Raw genomic sequence first — 19,778 nt, 5'->3', positions numbered from 1 at the left:
GGGCAAAAGGGGCACTTGCCCGGGGCCCAATCATTGTTGTGGGGCCCTGCACCCCATAAACTAGAGCTGGTGAAAGTTTGAAACGTTTCTGTACCAGCCGTCTAGTGTGCACTACCGCTTTCTGACACTAGAGGGCAGCAGCCTCCTGTCCCACTCCCTATGTGCAGCAAAGATCTCTGCAGCCCGGGATGTCACCTCCCACTCAGCAAACGAGGACGATAGATTTTGCACACACTGCTTCATGGTCCTGCCCTCCTCCCTCCATGGCTGCAGTCTCATCCTCCTCCTGTCCACGGTGAGTGCACATGACTGCTGGGTTGGGCTTCTATCTGGGTGGGGGGGAGAAGGGGATGGGGGGTGGTCGGGTTAGGTGTGGCACTGCTGGGCTATGATGTAATGCTGTATAAAAATAATAATGACACCTGAGCATGTCCCCCTGGTGTAATTATTATTATGTCCCCCCGGTGTCATGATTGTTATCTCCGTCCCCTGGTGTCATTATTATGTCCCCCCGATGTCATGATTGTTATGTCCATCCCCTGGTGTCATTATTGTTATGTCCGTCCCCTGGTGTCATTATTGTTATGTCCATCTACTGGTGTCATTATTGTTATGTCCATCCCCTGGTGCCATTATTGTTATGTCCATCCCCTGGTATCATTATTGTTATGTTCATCCCCTGGTGTCATTATTGTTATGTCCATCCCCTGGTGTCATTATTGTTATGTCCATCCCCTGGTGTCATTATTGTTATGTCCGGGGATAATGACACCAGGGGACATAATAATAATAATGGTGACACCAGGGGGGGGCATAAAAATAATAATGACAGCAGGGGACATGCTCAGGTGTCATTATTATTATTGTTGCTATTCTATGCAGTGGAAGGTGTAGGTGGCGAATTATCCACATTTACCATGATAGGAGAACTATGGGGAGAGTGAAATTCGCTCTTCCCCCTAGTTACTGAAGCTTCCACAGGTTGGCTCTCTTGATCGTGACACCAGGGGGGGGCATAAAAATAATAATGACAGCAGGGGACATGCTCAGGTGTCATTATTATTATTGTTGCTATTCTATGCAGTGGAAGGTGTAGGTGGCGAATTATCCACATTTACCATGATAGGAGAACTATGGGGAGAGTGAAATTCGCTCTTCCCCCTAGTTACTGAAGCTTCCACAGGTTGGCTCTCTTGATCGAGAACTGAGCGATCACATACCGCTGATCACTCAGTTCCTGCGCTCACTCTCTCTGCAGAGAGCGGTGACTGTCAGTCACGGCTCCTCGCAGGAATAGCCCCCTCCCCTCTCTGATCCTCCAACGCTGACTGGAGGGATGGATGGGGCGGACGCAACCTCTAGAGAGGTAGAGTCAGCTGTCAATCAGGTAGTGGGGTGGATCTGGACAATATTTTTTGGATCCATCCCAGCTGCAGCGTGGCTCTGCTCTGTCAGCATATAGTGGGCAATATTGCATGCGGGGTGTGGTGGGGGGCCCAAGAAAATGTTTGCCCGGGGTCCAATCAATATTAAAGACGGCCCTGGGAACAGTTACAGTCCATCCACAGAACCCTGTCCTGCTGACAGGGTTGGCTCCAAACACAGAACTTGCTGCATTCAGCACACTGTCTCTGCTTGCAGACACACACTTTCCCCAGCTAGATGCAGCTGCACACTAATGAAGTCCTGTACAGTCTCCACTAAACTACGGTCCATGGAACTAGGAGTCTGTCCCACCAAGAGCTCTATCAGACTCCTAGTAACACCAGCCCAGGATTTGTTTTACCAATACAAGGTAAAGAGCTATTTTTCTTTACCTCCAAATCTATGCTGGCATTACCTTAGATGATGAATCTAAGGATCCATGGAGGAATGCATCTACCATCTATCACTTTTCCTGCCAACCTGGCAGATTTTACTGGCACCATGTTACATATAGATAGATAGATAGATAGATAGATAGATAGATAGATAGATAGATAGATAGATATAGATAGATATATTTATAGATATATTTATATATATCATGTTTTGCACAAACTTTTGGCTGTTGAAGTACTATCACTTAGTACTGTATATTGTTAGGCACTGCTGTCAAATACATCTCTATATGTATTACAGTAATTGTCATTTTGTAGTTTTTTCACTTCTCAGAATGTGGTGACACTTGTTTATTCAGAACTTAATATAGTTGAGATTGTGATTTATTTCATTATTGTTGTTATTTATTTCAATGTGTAGTGCAGTATGTTAGTCAGGTACCTGCTATAATGAAAATCAGCCCTCCGGACAGCGCAATCTTTCCCTTGGTGTGTTCATCACTGCTCCCAAATTTGGTGCACTTCAGTCCAAACAAGGAGATGAGACAAGCGAAGACGCCCATGATGAGAGCGATGATCATCAAAGCACGACAAGCCTGGATATAAGCTGCAAACACAGACATGACATGGTTCATTCATCCATATGTGTGCTAGAAATAGTAAGATATTATTGATCTCTACATTAAGGCTGAACTCCAGGCAACCAGCTAAATACGTAGAATAAATACATATATAAGAGCTGTTTTACCTACCAAAAGATTTGTATTTCTGTCCATCCAGTCTTTATAGTTACACAGATCTGCCACACCACACTGCCCTTTCTAGCAGGGCAGGGGACCTGATCTTCCCCTGCTGCAGTTTTTACTAGGAATGCACTGATACCGATACTAGTATCGGTGCCGATACTGAGTATTTGGGCAAGTACTCGCCCAATTGTTCCAATACCTTCCCCGATACCAGAACTTCTGGTCAGAGGAAGATTTGCTCTGATCGGCAGTGCCATAGGGGAACATGGAGAGGGCTTCCCGGACAATCAGGAAGCCGGGAGCCGAGTAATGACCCGCCTCCCAGCTTCCTGATTGGCCGGGAAACTGGCTCCATGCTGATTGGCTGGGAACACCTCTATGACTTCTTGTGCTTCTTCTGCCTCCACGTCTCTTAGTTCTGCTGCACAGACTGCTAGATAAGTAGAAGACTGCAATACCAAGCCAAATTTAGAAAAATACACTGAGGCTTTTAAAAAAGACATTTAAGGATATATAAATTAAGCAGCTTTATTTGAGTCTTTTTATATCTGCGTGGAGTTTAGCTATAAGTTAAATGTTAACATACATTACGTAATACCAAAAAATATAAGAACACAAGTTCAATGTTCACTATAGACAGTAACAACTAACATTGCCTAACAAACATTAAAACATACTAAAACACATTCTATTACAGGTCCCAAATCAATATAGCATGTTACCTATTAAAGGACCGTGTTTTAACACACATTTAAAGTGCATGTGAAACGCTTTAGGACAAATTAACTATTCTTCCAAATAGAACCATTTTAGTGCTGTTTGAAGAAATTATGTTTTCAGCGTTACATAGAAATGAAGGGCAATGCATGCAAAATACATGTAATTCACACAAAATGTTACAAAATTCACACACAGAAAAAAAAAACTTGTGACAGGAATGACCTCATAAAAGCAGCAATTAAACTGAATGGGCAAAGCATTAAAACTGCATTAGAAGCGTACCATAGCACATAAAAAATGCACATCTTCAAACACAGAGATGTAAATTCATTCTTAAATTGGACCTCTAGCCAAAACGTTTTTATCCTGTTTTGGAGAGATTGGGTAAGAAACCCTTTAATAGTTTCATTTCTGTGTGCCTTTGGGGGTGGCTCTTTTCTCTTCCTGTCCTAGAGACCATACATCAAGTGATGGAAATCTCCCAGTATGTAATAAATACTAGATGAATTAATGCATAAAAATATATAAAATATATACAAATATTGGACCATTCAAGCAAAACAGTGCCATCATCCAATTTCCAATTACATTGTGAACAGTATTTTATATATATTAGATTATATGAGTATTTAATATATTGTATGATTAACCAGCATAGTCTTTTTCCAGGAAACACATTTCAAATGTGACTGAATGCCTCACCTCACTACTTGCCTTTTTAATCTAGTCTTTCATGTCAGTGATCCCATCTCCAAGACCAAAGGTGTATCCATCTTACTGCTAATTCACCAACTTCATCTTCCAAGATGGACTCAAAGATGAAGGCGGCAGATTCACCTTAAAAGGTGCTCTAGGACAGGAACAAATCACCATGGCAAATGTTTACTTTCCAAGCTGGAATCAGGCCAAATATCTTGAGAAAGTTCTTCAGGAATTGAAAGTGTTCATTGGTAGGGCACTGATCTTTTAATCTGACACTTGATCCACAACTTGAGCATTGAAAAGAATTAAAAAACAGTTATGCGCCATGTGTCTGATAGAGACATGGCACACTCTTCACCCTGACACTTTGGACTATCATTTTTTTGTTTCCCTCATCAAAAATACATTGATTGCCTAGTATTTCTCACAACAACCTTCCCTGGCTCACAAATGCAAAAACACAAATATCTGGGATTGTGCTCCTAAAGCCATACCAAAATACAAGGAAGAGCAAACGTATAAGCAATAGAACTCGACAATGAACTTTGATACTCAATATTCAATGCACCCAATACTTTCCAATGTACTATATGCTCTCCCAGTCCAACAGAGTGTTGAAAACTTTTTTAAAAGAAAATAATCTAATTATCTCAGCTAATCATCTGACAGGTCCACGAATGTACACTAAGAGGCGAGCTCATAGCTTAAGGCAATAACATTAAAAAAACTTCAGAAACCAAGAAATAGATGACTTGGCCCATGAGATATCCTTGCTAAAACAACTACGCAAGCTATGGAGCTATCTAAATTGCACAAAGAATTGCTTGACATGTTTTTATGCTGTGAAGTGTTCTATGAACATGTCAACAAAACAATCACTTTTCTGGCTAGAGCTTTAAAGGAAAACGTGGGACCGGCTGTATATGAAATAATGAATTTCCAACACAAAGTCCCATTAAGATTGCAAAACAATTTAAGTTTCACCAAAGTCCGATTAAAGGAGAACTATGAGGTGAGTGCTTTTCACTCACCTCATAGTTCTAGCCGACCTGTAACAATGAGACTGTCACAGGTCGGCTCAGTAGATCGGGAGGTGAGCGTCTGCCTCTAGATAGGCAGAGCCAGCTGTCAGTCACGCAGCTGGGCGGATCCCGGCACAATTGTCGGGATCCGCTTCTGCTGCGGCCTCTCAGTATACAGCGAGCAGCAGCTCGCGGTATACAGAGGCGTCTCAGTATACCGCGAGCTACAGTTTGCGATATACTGAGCCTAGGGTGACGGGAGGACGCTAGTTTGTGTCCTCCCATTACCCTAAGGAGAACTATGGGGAAAAGCCTTAACCCCATAGTTTTCCTTTAAGATTGCAAAACAAATTAGGGCTAGTTCACACCTTTACACCAGCAATAGCTGCTGGAACGCACTGTAATCACACACTAACCCCCCCCCCCTTTCTGAATGTCAATGGCTTTTCTTGAAGTCAATGGCACCGCAGCTACTCCCCCTGCCCATAGTGTGATAGGACACATGGCAAAACATTGCTTTAGTCTCGGTCCAGTGCGAACACAAAAAAATGCAGCATGCAGTGAACTCCTCACTCCAGAACGAAGGAGGGAGTTTACTGTGCTATTACAGTGGGTTCCAGTAGCTACTGCTCTGGAACTCACAATAATTGGTGTCAACTGATCCTCAGGGAATTTTACACCAAGCTCTACAATATATCTCCCAACACTCACTCTCACAAGTCAGGAGTTGAAAATCCACCCAGCACTCAGGCCTACTTTAACCCCTTCGTGACTGGAGACGTACACTGTACGTCCAGCCACAAAGGGACCAAATGACTCGTCACGTACACTGTACGTGACGAGTTATTTGCTGCACTAGAAGGCTGCTAACCGCTGAGAATCAGCGGTTACCTTTCAGTAATAGATGTCTAACTATCTAGAGATCCATTACTGAAAGGGTTAACCTTTTTCAGACACCCGATACCTTAATATCGGGTGTCTGAGAGTCACAGCAAAGCAGACACACATGTCGGCTTTTGCCGGCATTCTGACAGCTCGTATAGATCGAGAGATATCTCTCTCAAGCTATACTGGCTTTTTTTTTTTTTATCTTTTGACTTTCAAGAATAGATACAAAATGTTATGTATTAGACACATAATGTATTTATTCTTGAAAGTAGAATGTTTAAGTTTTCTGAAACATTCACTGACAGCTGAATCCTGAACTGCTGCAGGATCAGTGTCACTAACTTATTATCGGCTGTTCTGAAGTTTGAAGCAGCCTGATAATAAAAAAAATGTATTAATTTATCAAGCAGTAATAGTGAGATTAATTCACAATGACTGCCTGATATAATTAAATAAATAAAATTTGTCAGTATAAAAAAAGTGAAAAGTGTAAATAAATTAAAAAAAATAGTGAAAAGTGTAAAAAAATTAAAAATAAGGGACAAATAAATGAATGTATGTATTGCATTTTTTTTTAGCTGTGCTGGTTTTGTTAAAAAAAAATACTACAAATCAAAACTGGGAAAAAAAGTTTTTTTTTTACGTTTTTTCCTCTTTTTTTAATTTGTATTTGTCCTAAGTGAGGCGTTAGACACACATATGTGATATAAATATATAGCCCTATCTGTCCTCTAAAAAACAATATATAATATGTGTGGGTGCACTTTGTAAGAAAGTATATTACTGACGTGGAAGAATCACACAGCAAAAATGTCAAAAGTGTGTCAGTCATTTACGAACAGAAACCAAAAACAAGCTCAGTCATGAAGGGGTTAATAAGAGTGGTCTCCCATCCAGTGATGTCACTGCACTTGTAGTCCATGAACTCTGCCTCCCATCGGTACAGGCATGAACGGAAGAAACTGATTGCAGGAGCCACAAGCTACCGATCGTGGTTGCAATCCTTTACTGGCTTCTATGCAAAAAAATAATAACTGCACATTTTTTCTTTATAAAGGAGTGTGCATTTATTTTTTTATTTTTTTAAAGTGAACTTCCTATTAAAGGTGTCTCTTGTAGAACCCACCTCATGTTTAGTTTACTAATTTGTATTGAGATTGTAGTCCATGAGCCAGCTTGGAGCGGTGGCTACTTTACAACACACACAGGGACCATGGGGAACAAAAGTAGCCACCCTCCACAAGGAAGGACAGTGTCAGCACCATTTCATAGATGATTTGAGGATCTACAGCTGAGTGATTCACAAATAAGATACATTTTTGTTAATAGTTAAGGTCCTTGAATGGATTTTTAAGATGGAATTCCAGAGTTTAGTGTCACTTTAAGTTGAAGAGTTAGATTGGAAGAGTAAAGGGAAAGTTGCGGAAAAAACTCCACCTCGCTAAAACATTGACATAATGTACACAAGTCATTTAAAGTTATAAAAAAATTAACTTTAGATTTAAATCTGCAGATGCTGTAATCTTGTTAAACTGTCAAAATAATCAAGTGTAGCTCCCTTGCAATGGCAGCCTGGAGGGAAATAGTGCTAGTGTATAGAATGCCCCAAAACTTAGTTTAGGAGTTAGCAATGAAGGACAAGAACTCTTTATTGAATAAAGCAGATATTATGTAAGACCCTATTTGTTACCTGGGTCTTTTCTCGTACTATGTGCTAAAAGCTATATGTAGTCCATACTTCCAGACCTCTTGAATTCCATTTGTTAGAGCAACTTTCTAAGGCCTGGTTCACACCTGGGCATTTTACAGCGCCTTCCTACGCTCTGTAAAACGCTCAACATGTGAAAACCAATGATTGCCTATGAGCATGGTCCCCACCTGGGCGTTTTACAGCGCGCAGCAACGCGCTGAAATATGCCCTACGCCCAAAGAAGTACAGGAGCTTCTTTGGGGCGTATTTGCCACGCGTATCCATTGGGATACAGCCAGGTAGCCCTCGGAAACGCGCGTTTGTCGTGCATTTTTTTCCCACGAATCGCGATAAAAACGAGCGACAAACATGCATATTCAATATGCCTAGGTGTGAACCCAGCCTAACACCAATCATCTCTACAATACCTCTAAGCATTCTGTACATGTAGGTGATGTCTATCGTTTACAGGAAACTTTGAAAATTAAAATACTGTATTTTAAAATGCCGTTCAGAATGCTTCTGGAAGATTGTCACAAATTGGGTGACTAAGTGACCAAATGTGTTCTCAAATTGACACATTTGTATATCCATATTTATTCTTTTTTATAAACATAACTATTTATTTATTTGTTCCATGTATTTCCTTACTTTAATTTTTTCCAAACAGTGATTTAGCCTATTGGGATAAATGGGGAGGGTTGGATTCAATCGCTACAGACAGCTCTGGCGCCAGTGTTATCTCAGACAAAACAAAGGCAGTTGGGTTTTCTACCTTTCTGACTGCATTATCTCTTGATATGAGACTTTCTGAGGATTTCCCATAGACATTACATCAATTCCCAGTCCGCACTAGAATGGCCAGAGCAGAAGACTATCATTCATTTAGGCACCTTTACAATGCATCATCACCTTAATGTGTTCCTGTACTTGTGTAAAAGTGTACACAAGTACACAAAGTGGAAACACTCAGTGGTGTCTTCACATATTTTCAAATATGTTCTAGAGTATACTGGGAGCACTTGGCATGCTTATATGGACATTTGTCCCCCCTGGTATGCATCTTCAGGGTTTTTGATCAATCGAAATGGGAATACTATAAGGTGTTGGCTGTAGAAAGAGCCCTATTTGTGGCACGTAGGGTTCTCGTACTGAAATGGACAGAGGAATCTCCCCCGTTTAAGATAGAATGGGTAGCAGAAATCGCGTAATTGAGCTAGAAAAAACATATCTTTCAACATAGCGGATTGTCGGAGAAGCTTATTAGAATTTGGGGGAAATAGTTGTCCTCTACCTACTACCCTGTACCCTTATACCTCTCGTCATCCACATGAGATTGGTTGGTTGGAAGATAATTATATAATATTATGTTTTCTGTAAAAAGAGAAACGGTTCTATAACTAAATCACCTGTACTATTATGTTATGTTTTGTATAATGATTTGAATCGGGTTTTTTTTGTTTGTTATGTAATACTCTATTTGTTTATTGTTTTTCCTTTATGTTTTTTCTTTTCGTATTTTGTATGGGGTAAAGCATCAATAAAAAATAAAAAATATCTGATTTAAAAAAATATGGAAATTTCAACTTCATCTAGTCAGTTGGTGCGTTACCCTGCTCCCACCCGCTTCTTACATCTCTCTATTGGTCAGTAAGTCTGCGCATCACATTAATGCAGCAACAGAGAGAAGAGGGAGTAGGTAGGTGGAGCACCCCAGGATTTGGAGTTCCGAGGATCCTCTAGAACTGCCTTTCTCAACAGGTTTTCCCTGGAGGAACCCTTAAAATCATTTTCAGGTCTAAGAGAACTCTGCTAAATATGTAATATTTACAGTTAACAATACATTACCCATGACCAGGAACTGGTAGACAGTGGAGAAATGTCCAGTCAGTCAGTCAGTCAGAGTAGGGACCCTTTACATGTTGGTTCAGTTGAGAAATACCAGCTTACATCAGTAGAGAGATGTCCCCTGTATCTGAGGTAAGTGGTTTTGTACCCCCTGACATTGGTCCCCAGTGTAGTACCCCCAGGGGCGTCCCGAGGATGGGTGACACCCGGAGCGGAGATCGGGTGTCAACCCGCCGTGACGTCATTGCGCGTGACCGAGTGCCCGACTTTTCATAGGGGGTGACACTAAAACGACTATCAGTCATTTTGGTGTCACCCCTCTAATGGTGGCACCCTGGTGCGGGCCACACCCCCACACCCTCCTTGTGACGCCACTGAGTACCCCTGACATTGGTGATCAGTGGTTAAATGCCACCTAATATTGATAGTCTGTAGAGAAGTGCCCCCTTACATTAGTGGTCAGTAGAATTGTGCCACCTTACATTGGAGATCAATGTACTACTCCCAGTATAGTGGTTAGTGGCAATATGCCCCTCTTACAGTAGTAAGGCCCCCCCTTACAATTACCCTCTTACATTGGTGGTTAGTGTACAAATTAGCTCATAACTCAGATGTCAATGATTGCTAGCATTGGCGGGATCTAGCAGATAAATCCACCATTCCTCAATGTTTAAGGAACCCTTATCAACCTCTGGACTAACACTGTTTTAGAAAGGCTGTTCTAGAACATAATTTAGGATATGTGAAGGCATTGCTGGGTATTTGCATTAACATGCTAAAACCACTTTACATTAAATATAGTTTCTCTGCCACACGGAAAATTTTCAGGTGTTTAGTGGCTTGTTGGCGATTGCCCCATTTGCAGGACATGGTAATCTTCAACAAGGTATTAACTTCATGCTACTAAACAATTAAACATATTAGAAATATATGGTAGCTGCAATTTCTGTCCTCCTTCAGCCAATGCTAGTCACCTAGCTGTCTTTGACTTTCTAGATCACGTAACCAGAAACAAATTTGCGGAACAGGAGTGTCAGCGAAAACCCAGGACTCCTGAACTACATACTTGTTCCAGTTCCATGACTCAATTGAGTACTATTGAAGCCATAGGATCAAAAGAACATCCAGGCAAATACTGTAGAATTGTCAGAAAGAGGCAAACTCAATGTTTCAGTTAATATCACATCTTTGTCTTTTCCTTAAAACACAAAATACCTAATTAATCAAACTGTCTGCAAGAAGAACTTCCTGTATGAGTCCTAGAAGCCAGTCAGATCTTTTCCTTTATTTTCAAACCTGCAGAGGAATAACTCTTTGAAAATAAAGGAATGATTGCTGTACATAAACAAGTAGTTTACATTTTAGGTCTTTTCATTCATTAAGACCCAAACCGAAAACCTAGGATGACATATGAAAGAACAGCAAACCTTCACCCAGAAATACAATTAGCCTATAAGAAATATTATAGATAGTGTTTAAATAAACTGAATTTCTCTTTCGGTATACTATTGAACTTACAAGACAGGGCCAGTAGTGAATCAAAGGTCTTGCAGTTGGTCACTCCAGTGCTTGCTGTCGCACAGCTCTTCCATAGATTCTCATACAAGATGGACGAGGTGATCACACTGCCGCTCACCGTGGAGGTTTTCCATCTCTCACTTGCTAAAGCAACTCCAGAAACTAAACTCCCAGCCATCGCCATTAAATATCCAACGAGTTCCAAGGCAGAAGACATTGTAGCAATTGATTTAAATGATCCAGAGAAAAAAAAGAACGAAAAAATGGAAGGCAACAAATGCGTTATGGTTGTCCCAAATGAAAGAAACGACTTCCCATCACGGATTTCCCGGTTAGATAACACATTAAACCTTTGCTCTTTGTACTGATACTACAGTGTATGATAAGGATTTCCATGCAGATCATTAATATGACACATATTCTCACACACACTCAGTGATGGCCCATCCTAAATGCCTCTCCCATTGTGGAGTTTATTGCTTTGGATGGTTATAGCTGGGAAGGTCATATTTCCAGCTTGAGCTGTGTGTTAAGTTATTCATGTTAGATAGTTTGGAGGTTAAGCTAAGTGATTTTTCACTTAGCTTAGTATATGAAGTAAAGCTCTGCTAACTTTTATCATCCAATCATGTGCAAGCAGAAATACTTCTTTTTTATTTCTTGCACATAATAGGGTATTTTTTGCCCATGATTGGGTGATCTCACGGCTCGCTCCGCCCAGTTGCGATGGACAGATCAGCGTCCCCAAATGACCTGAGGATGCTGATCTGTCCGTAAACAATAACAACTGGGCGGAGCCGACCGCAACGTCACTGCTGGCTCAAACCAGTTGTTATTTAATGGACAGTACCTGCTAGAAGACTCTGGCAGGTGCTGGCCAATAGGAAACAGTTGAGCGGAGCTAGCGGTGATGTCACCACTAGCTCCGCCCAATTGTTTTTATTTTGCCGGCATCTGTCAGATTTGATATTATGCGGCGGGAGTTAATCGCTTATGGTCAGGTCGGCGTGCGTCGCTTATAAAACATTTTTTTTTTCTTTGAAATATCTTTTTTTTTTTATTTTCCTATTTTTTAGATACGTTTTCAGCATTTTTTTTTCCATCTAACTTTTTTACTATTCTGCTTGCTACCTCGGAGATACCGAGCAGAATACCCGAGCCCCGGCATTCGGCTATTCCCTTACTGCTGTTCGCCCCCTATGAGAATAGGAGCGAACAGCAGCGAGTGAGCTGCTGGAGCTTCGGCTCAGCCAATCCAGATGTTGGATCGAGTCACTAAGCCCTGAGTCCAGCGAGTCACTAAGCCCTGCGTCCAACACATGCCTAAGCCCTGCGTCCAGTGGGTCACTAAGCCCTGCGTCCAGTGGGTCACTTAGCCCTGGGTCCAGCAGGTCACTAATCCCAAAGTCCAGCGGGTCACTAAGCCCTGGGTCCAGCGAATCATTAATCCCAGATACCAGCGGGTCACTAATCCCAGAGTCCAGAGTCCTGCGAGTCACTAATCCCAGAGTCCAGCAGGTCACTAATCGCAGAGTCCAGCGCGTTACTAAGCCCTGAGTCAAATTCATATACTGTTCTGCATTGCTGTATAAATGTCTATTCATGTTTAAAATAAAAAACTGCCAGCAATGTCTGGTATACAGGTAATCAATGAGCTATAAAAAAGCAGAAACATTGGTAACAGACAACTTCGAATCAGCTGAGAACAAGAACAAACATAATCTGCAAGACAGGAAACAGGAATCTGTTCTATTTAGATTCTATACAGTGCTTCTGTATATGGTTCATCATCACATATGAATTGAAGACTATCTATAACAGACTTTTTTGACATTTGCTAGGGCAGTGATCACAGTATAGGCTCAGGGGCTGCGCTCACATTTTTCAACCTTAGGCCCCATTCACACTGAGCGACATGAAAATCGCTCGATTTTGAGCGATATTGCGCGACGAGCGATATTGAGCGATATTGAGCAACGAGGTGTGAACAGCTCCATTGAAATGAATTGGAGAAGCTACATAGAGCGATATCGTGCGGAAATATGAGCGATATCGCTGCATATCGCTCGATAAATCGCTCAGTGTGAATAGGGCCTTAGGGTCTTTGCTTCCATACTTTGAAAAAAGTGTTAAAGGAGAACTATGGGGTCAGTGTTTTTCCCCATAGTTCTCCTTAGGGTAACGGGAGGTAGAGTGGGGCGGAGCTAGCGGTCACCGCTAGCTCCACCCAAGTTTTTATTTTGCCCGCATCTGTCAGATGCTTCACTATGCAGTGGGAGTTCGTCGCAAACGGTTGGGCGGCGTGCGTTGTTTTTTAAAAAAAAAATTTTATTTATTTATTTTTCTTTTTTCTTTATTTTTTTCTTTATATGTTTATTTTTATATTGTGATTGACCCTGGATTACGTCGGTGGATCAATTTTTTTGTGTGTTTTTTTTTCTAATAAAAGACTTGTCAAAAACTTTTCTTTTTTTTTTCAATTAAAGGAATATTTTTAAAGTCTGGCGTTTTATTTAAACATTTATTTTTAACCCCTTAGTGAATGGATAGGCACAGCAGAGGGGGAAGTATAAAATATAGATTGCTACATTCTGGAGATGTGCTTTAACAACTGCTGGGATAATATATCAGATATTGTTTTTAATAAGTTTGTCCTTAATAGACTGGTAAATAGAAGCAGTAAAGCATTGTGTATTACTGGAAAGCAGGAAGCAGAGATGGTGTAAGTGATGAACAAATGTGACTGCTCCCAAGTATGTATAATTACAAAAAACCCCACAAAAACAATATTTTAAATAAACATTACCATGAAAGTAGATCTACATGGATGGTACAGTATGTACACCCTGGCCTTCTTTCTTTCTTTCTTTCTTTCTTTCGCAAAAATTCACAGGTTAATGCAGATAGTCACGGTGCTGTCAGCTGAAGTTTGGATGTAACAGTACATGGAGCAATTACCTGCGGTTAATCCCCATTCACACCAAGGAGTATCGTGAATGTGCACAAAAGCGCGTTAGTTCGACACGAGTTCAGAAAACGTGCACCAAACGCAGAACGCACTTGCGGGGTCAAAACTAGTTAATGGCACACCAAATGCGGCAGAGAAAACACAGAAAAAAACATGGAGCACATGTCACAAAATCTGTGGCATGTATTACTGTACCACGTTTGGTGTGCATCCGGGAACCCATTGAAATCAATGGGGACAAGCGCCAAAGCCGGGAAACAAATGCCCAGGAACGCACGGGATTGCAAAGCTGTAATTCTAGTTGTGCAGTGTATATTTTAAAGTAAGTAGTATTGAACTTAAACTTTTTTCAATAATGAATCCAGATCAAACAAATATACATTTTCCAGCAAAGTATTTCTTGTACTTTACTTACAAACAAAACTTACAAAACTACTTACAAAAAAAGAAATTGGCCAAGTTCTTTTATCCAAGAACTTGGCCAATTCATACCAGCTGCTATGCAAAATGCTCAGCAGCTGGTGAGTGGTGCCTGACACAGTGCTGTCCCCGGTACATCGCTCTGTGTACTTTTTTCCTATGGGCACAGAAGGGTGCGAGGTGGTTGTACTGTGTCACATCTCGTTGCACTGAAAAATAGTACTGCGTGCATTGTGGAGATGTGTGCCAAGCCAATACGTGACAAGGCAAATTCCCTTGTCTTTCGTTGGGGCTGCGCTGGAAAAAAAAGCCAGCACAGCTTCAACGCATATGGTGTGAGCCCACCCTTAGGGCTTGTTCACACTATTGCGACGCATCATTAACCATGCGTTAACAGTTTGGGAGGTGTGTTATATTGCCATTCATTTGAATGGTATGCCAAATGCACCTCCTGCCCGAAATTAGATCAACTGCAATACCGTGCGGTGCAGTGTGATTGAAATAAGTAAGGCATGCACTTCTAATGTGAACAAGCATGTTATCATATTTCTGAACAGCTGACTCCAACTGTCTCAGCTTGGCTGCCCTGAACTTCCTGTCCAGTATAAGTCACAAGAAACAGAGCAGTCTCCTGCAACTGCCCATCTACTACCTTGGAGAAGGAAGAAGGGAGGAGAGTGGAGCAGGGATTGACCTGCCTTGCTGTGTCTATGGAGATACACAGATAACTTACTAGCACACACAAGGGTGATTCCATAGGACCCTGCAAGGGAAAGGATATCAGGACCAGCGCTCAGGGGACCAGCTGATTCTGCAGCAAACGAAAACTTTTAAACTTTAAGGAGCAGCATCAATTGTAAGTGATTTCATCAGCATTTGAAATAATCTAAAAAAAGTTTTGACTTTAATTACATTTGGCATGGAGTGGATAGCTGTATGTGCAACATCTTCTTCTTCTTCTACTACTATGGCATTTTCAATACAAGCAAATGAACAGAAAAATATTGACACAGATTAATATCATTTAAATCATGTTAACCTCTTTTACACGTATATATATATATCTAAACTGAAAAGAATATACCTTATAGGCAGCAATAAATGTAAAAAAAAAACACAAAACTTGAAGACTTTCAGTATCGGGTTTGAAATAACTGCACCTGCCTTGATCGGTAAACAGTAATCCCCCTAATCTCTCAGAACAAACAGCACAAAAAAGCAATTAATGTTTTACAGAATATTGATATGTAGTAGGAGTGATCCAATCACTGAGTAAACAGTCTCTGTCAGTTTATTTTATCATCGGGTCACATGACTCATCATGTCTAGCGATTGACCAAAGGTTTAGTAGAAGGATTAATTATCTCAGCCACAGAGACAGTGACACACCGAAACTGCGCCCACTCCACTATGACCGTGACACCAATACCTCCCCCATCCTCATCATCATGTTAGCAATATGACACAATATGAACATCATATAAATAGTTTAAAATTCGTACACAGTTTCCATCGCTATCAAAATTCTATTCTAAAAATTTGCCAAAACTTTATTTGTAACAAAAACATATACTAACATTTTTTTCTTTGGGAAGTGCTTCCTTCCATGTCATAGGTATAGGGAGATTTATATAAGAAAACACAGGGCGCCTGACCTGGTGCAATAATCCTTTTTAATGGTAAAATAAAGTACAATCAAATATACTCACAAAAGGGAGCAATATATAAACATCAAATGGACTGGTAGTTCTCAATAGATAAACTGCTGTGGAGATGAATGGAAATTATCCAGGAGCTCTGCTAAGCCGCAGAGTCATGCTACCTCTTGTTAAACGCGTTTTTGGACACTCCCCCTTCTTCAGAGCCCTGAAGGGGGAGTGTCCCCGAAAATGCGTTTAGCAAGAGGTAGCATGACTCTGCGGCTTAGCAGAGCCCTGAAGGGGGAGTGTCCCGGTAGCTGTCACCCCTTCATTAAATAAAATGGACATGGAAAACCTCTAGGTTCTTGCCGCAGAAATATCAAATACAGCAAATACACCACCCCCTCCAACCACCTGTGCTTTGCTCTGTGATAGTGAGGCCTTCTATTAAAATCATGAGCCATTAGTGAAACAGTGGAGAAGGGATAGGGCAGGATATACTCTTGACCAAGAAACCTACTCAAAATTTGTATAATACACCACCCAGGATTCCGGAGACCTCTGGTGCTCTGTATGAAATGTGACCAGACATACAGGAATCTAAAGGTGCCTATTAGATTACCTCAATTGAGAATTAATGTCATGTGAATTCAGTTGCACTTTGACATTGGTGGTATTATTATTAATAAAGTAAGAATATCCTTCCTCTAATTTGAGTATTACTCTTTAACATGTGTTGTTCTTGTGTCACTTATTTAAAGAAAATACTATTTCCCGGCAGCAGATAGGGAACATCAAAGTCCACATCAATAGTTGTTTTCTATCCTGAATCAGGGAAAGATACATTTGGGAAAAAACAACAAATCTATAATACAGGAATTATCTGCTACCTATATTTGTGCCCAGTATCCTTAAAATGCATGTAATTTATTCATAGCTCTTGGCAAAATATATTTTCCTGTGCATACAAACTAATACCAGGAATCTATGCAGACTTGTAATACCCTCAGATATGATAACACTTTAAATACTTGCAGATTTAGTTTAATCTCTTTTAAAAAAACTACAATTTTGTCACATGCCGTAATTGCTACACAAGCTTTATAGTATATACATTTTATTTAAAGTGCATCTCCACGTTTGCCGCCTACTTTAAATGTGTTACATGTTCTCATTCACACAGCATAACTTAAAAAAAACAAAAAACGGCTTACATTTTAGGTGTTTTTACACTTACTTAAAAATCCTACCTAACTTAGTGTCTTTCCATTTTCACAGCCCACTGGAGATAACACCTATTTAATATTTGTTACAAGTTCCCATACACATAGCATAAGCTAAAAAAAATACATTAAAAAATGCCTGTATTTTAGCTTTTACTTGGGTTAGAGTTTTAAGTGTTAACATTTCTTCTTGTTTCTACTTCTTTTAAATCCTGGGAGGGGTTGTGATGGGTGAGGGGTCTTGTCCATTTAGTGAAGGCTTGTCCATTGTGTGTTAATGATGCTTATCAGATAAATACAATCCTCAACTTTCAGTCCCAAGCCTTTACATTGGGACAGACCATTGTGAAAGGGCTAAGAAAAACCTGGAATCAGCCATCTTGCCTGATTTAACAAAACATCTAAAAGGTAAGTTATTTTTCATTATGCTGTGTGAATAGGAACACATAACAAACATATAGTAGGGTTTTCCTAAATTTGATCCCAAAAGTGGAAATCCACTTTAAGGAGGGTTAAAGACTTAGAAGCGTTGTATGTTAATGAGAAGAAGCTCAGTCTGTCTCTAAGTTTGTCCCCCCACTTGTCCCTCTACTTTCACTTTTGTACTGCTCAGAAATCTACACAAAGGCCTTTACCAAAGGGACATCTAAAAGGTAAAAAATATATATAAAGAAAGTGTTTTTAGGTATGAAGTGGAACTACAATTTAAAGAAGAACTCCAGACAAATAGACTCTTAACCCTTGTAGTGGGGATACCACTGCACTGCAAGGGTTATGTGCTTGTTTTGCCTAGGGAGCTAAAATAACAGAGACATACTCAACTGAACCGTGATCCCAGTTAGATCCTAGACCAGTCCCTTCAGCCTTGCTCCCCCTCCATTTCATCAGTCTAAGGTCCTGTAAGTCATCACGTCCAATACAGTGTATAGGACATGAGGATGGTGAGGGACAATCCATTGCTGGAGCAGAGGAAGAGACAGGCTGTGGGGACTGATGTAGGAGCAATCCGGTATATATTTGTCTTGGAGGACCACTAGTGTCCCCATTGGAAGCTTTTCCATCTATTCCTGTTCGGATGAAAACTCAAAATGTGTGATTTTCTTTCACTCTCGGTGATAACTTTCACCAGGACAAAAAGAAATAAAAAACTTACAGGGTTCTAACCCCCTTTTAACTCCATCCAAAACTAAAAAAAACAGTTTTGTCTTCAGTTGCACTTTAAGTAGATTAAAAATATAATTTAAAACTGCTGTCAGCTATGACTTTCTAATACTGACCAAAAAATATATAATTTTTCTAGTTTACAAATATAACAAATGTACTTTTTTTTTTTGCAGATATGACTTCCTAGAATGCTCATTCTCTTGGCTATCTCTTACATAGAAGTCAGGGTCCCTTTAAGGTGGCCATACACATATTGATTTTGGCTGTCTTAGGTGCAAGTGATTTACTATTGATCAAAATATAGAACAATGCAAAACACTGTACACTGTTCCACCCGTTGTGATCGAGTGAAAATATTGATCCATTATATGATCCATCAGTTTTAAATTAAAACACTCCAATTAAAACAATAATTTCATTGATCCGAATTATGATTGGTTCTCCAACACACGCAGATATATATTTGACAAGCTGACAACATTTTACCATAGCTGATTGACTTGGTAGAGTCACTAAATGGATTGAATGGAGGGTCTTTGGTTTGCATATCTTACTGAATTTGATCAATACGTGTGTTTCCACCATAACTGGTCACACAGCATTCCTGCCACTAGGTTGAGCTCAGGAGCAACAGGAAAGTCTTATCTCCCTCTAGTGGTGGGAATGCCGTTCGATTGGCATTCGCCCAGTGTGTAGCTGGGTGAAAGATGTATAAATCGGCCATTGGTTTCATCTTAGTTTGACAGCTTGCATTACTTTATCACTACAGAATGATCCTAGCACAATTGCAGTACAAGACTGCAGTAAACACATATTATATTTCAGGTGACAACTAATAAAACTACTTACTGGCCAGGCTGAAGAGTGACGAGAACCTCTTACACTGCACAGAACCCACAGAGGTGCCCACACATTGCATCCAAAGCCCTTCAAACACGGAGGTGGAAGTAATCAGGGTGCCGGAAGTGCTGGAGGTTTTCCATCTAGTGGATGCCGTGGATACAAGGACACAGGTCATGCCACCCACAGCAAGGAACAAGGCACAGACCTGGAAGGGGGTTGTGTTCATGATGAGCTGTATGTCTCTTGTGCCTAAATAAACACAGGCAACAGGATCCAAATCTAAATTCAAGTTATATTTCCAATGAAAAAGCAGTTATCTATCTTAATCAATACAGAATAACAGTAAGAAAAAAACCTCTTAAATGTATAATTATTTGTGTTTGGGGGATTGCTCAAATTGTAGTGGTAATGGATGAGTCAACCCAAGTCTCTGGTTTTTAGCCCTGTTTTTAGCTGAGAGGCTATTTTTTCACAAGGATTAGCGCTTCATTGAGGGTGTTATATGTATATTTGTATATATATATATACATATATATATATATATATATATATATACATGTATATAT

General features: G+C 40.4%; 1 protein-coding gene across 1 annotated transcript in view; it reads right to left on the bottom strand.

Moving 5' to 3' along the window:
* The window catches only part of LOC108785695 (claudin-19-like), a 33,261-nt gene that overhangs the window by 12,708 nt on the left and 775 nt on the right, over positions 1-19,778 (bottom strand). Inside the window, exons 2-3 of the mRNA XM_018554819.1 lie at positions 19,219-19,461; positions 2,263-2,427 (exon numbers count right to left, since the gene is read on the bottom strand). Coding sequence (XP_018410321.1) covers positions 2,263-2,427; positions 19,219-19,438 — 385 coding nt within the window. The 5' untranslated portion in view covers positions 19,439-19,461. The remainder of the gene's footprint in view (positions 1-2,262; positions 2,428-19,218; positions 19,462-19,778) is intronic.

The sequence above is a fragment of the Nanorana parkeri genome, unplaced genomic scaffold, assembly GCF_000935625.1.
Source record: "Nanorana parkeri isolate BGI_ZX_2015 unplaced genomic scaffold, ASM93562v1 scaffold174, whole genome shotgun sequence".
NCBI classification, from domain to species: Eukaryota; Metazoa; Chordata; class Amphibia; order Anura; family Dicroglossidae; genus Nanorana; species Nanorana parkeri.
This window is presented reverse-complemented; position numbering and strand designations above follow the sequence as displayed.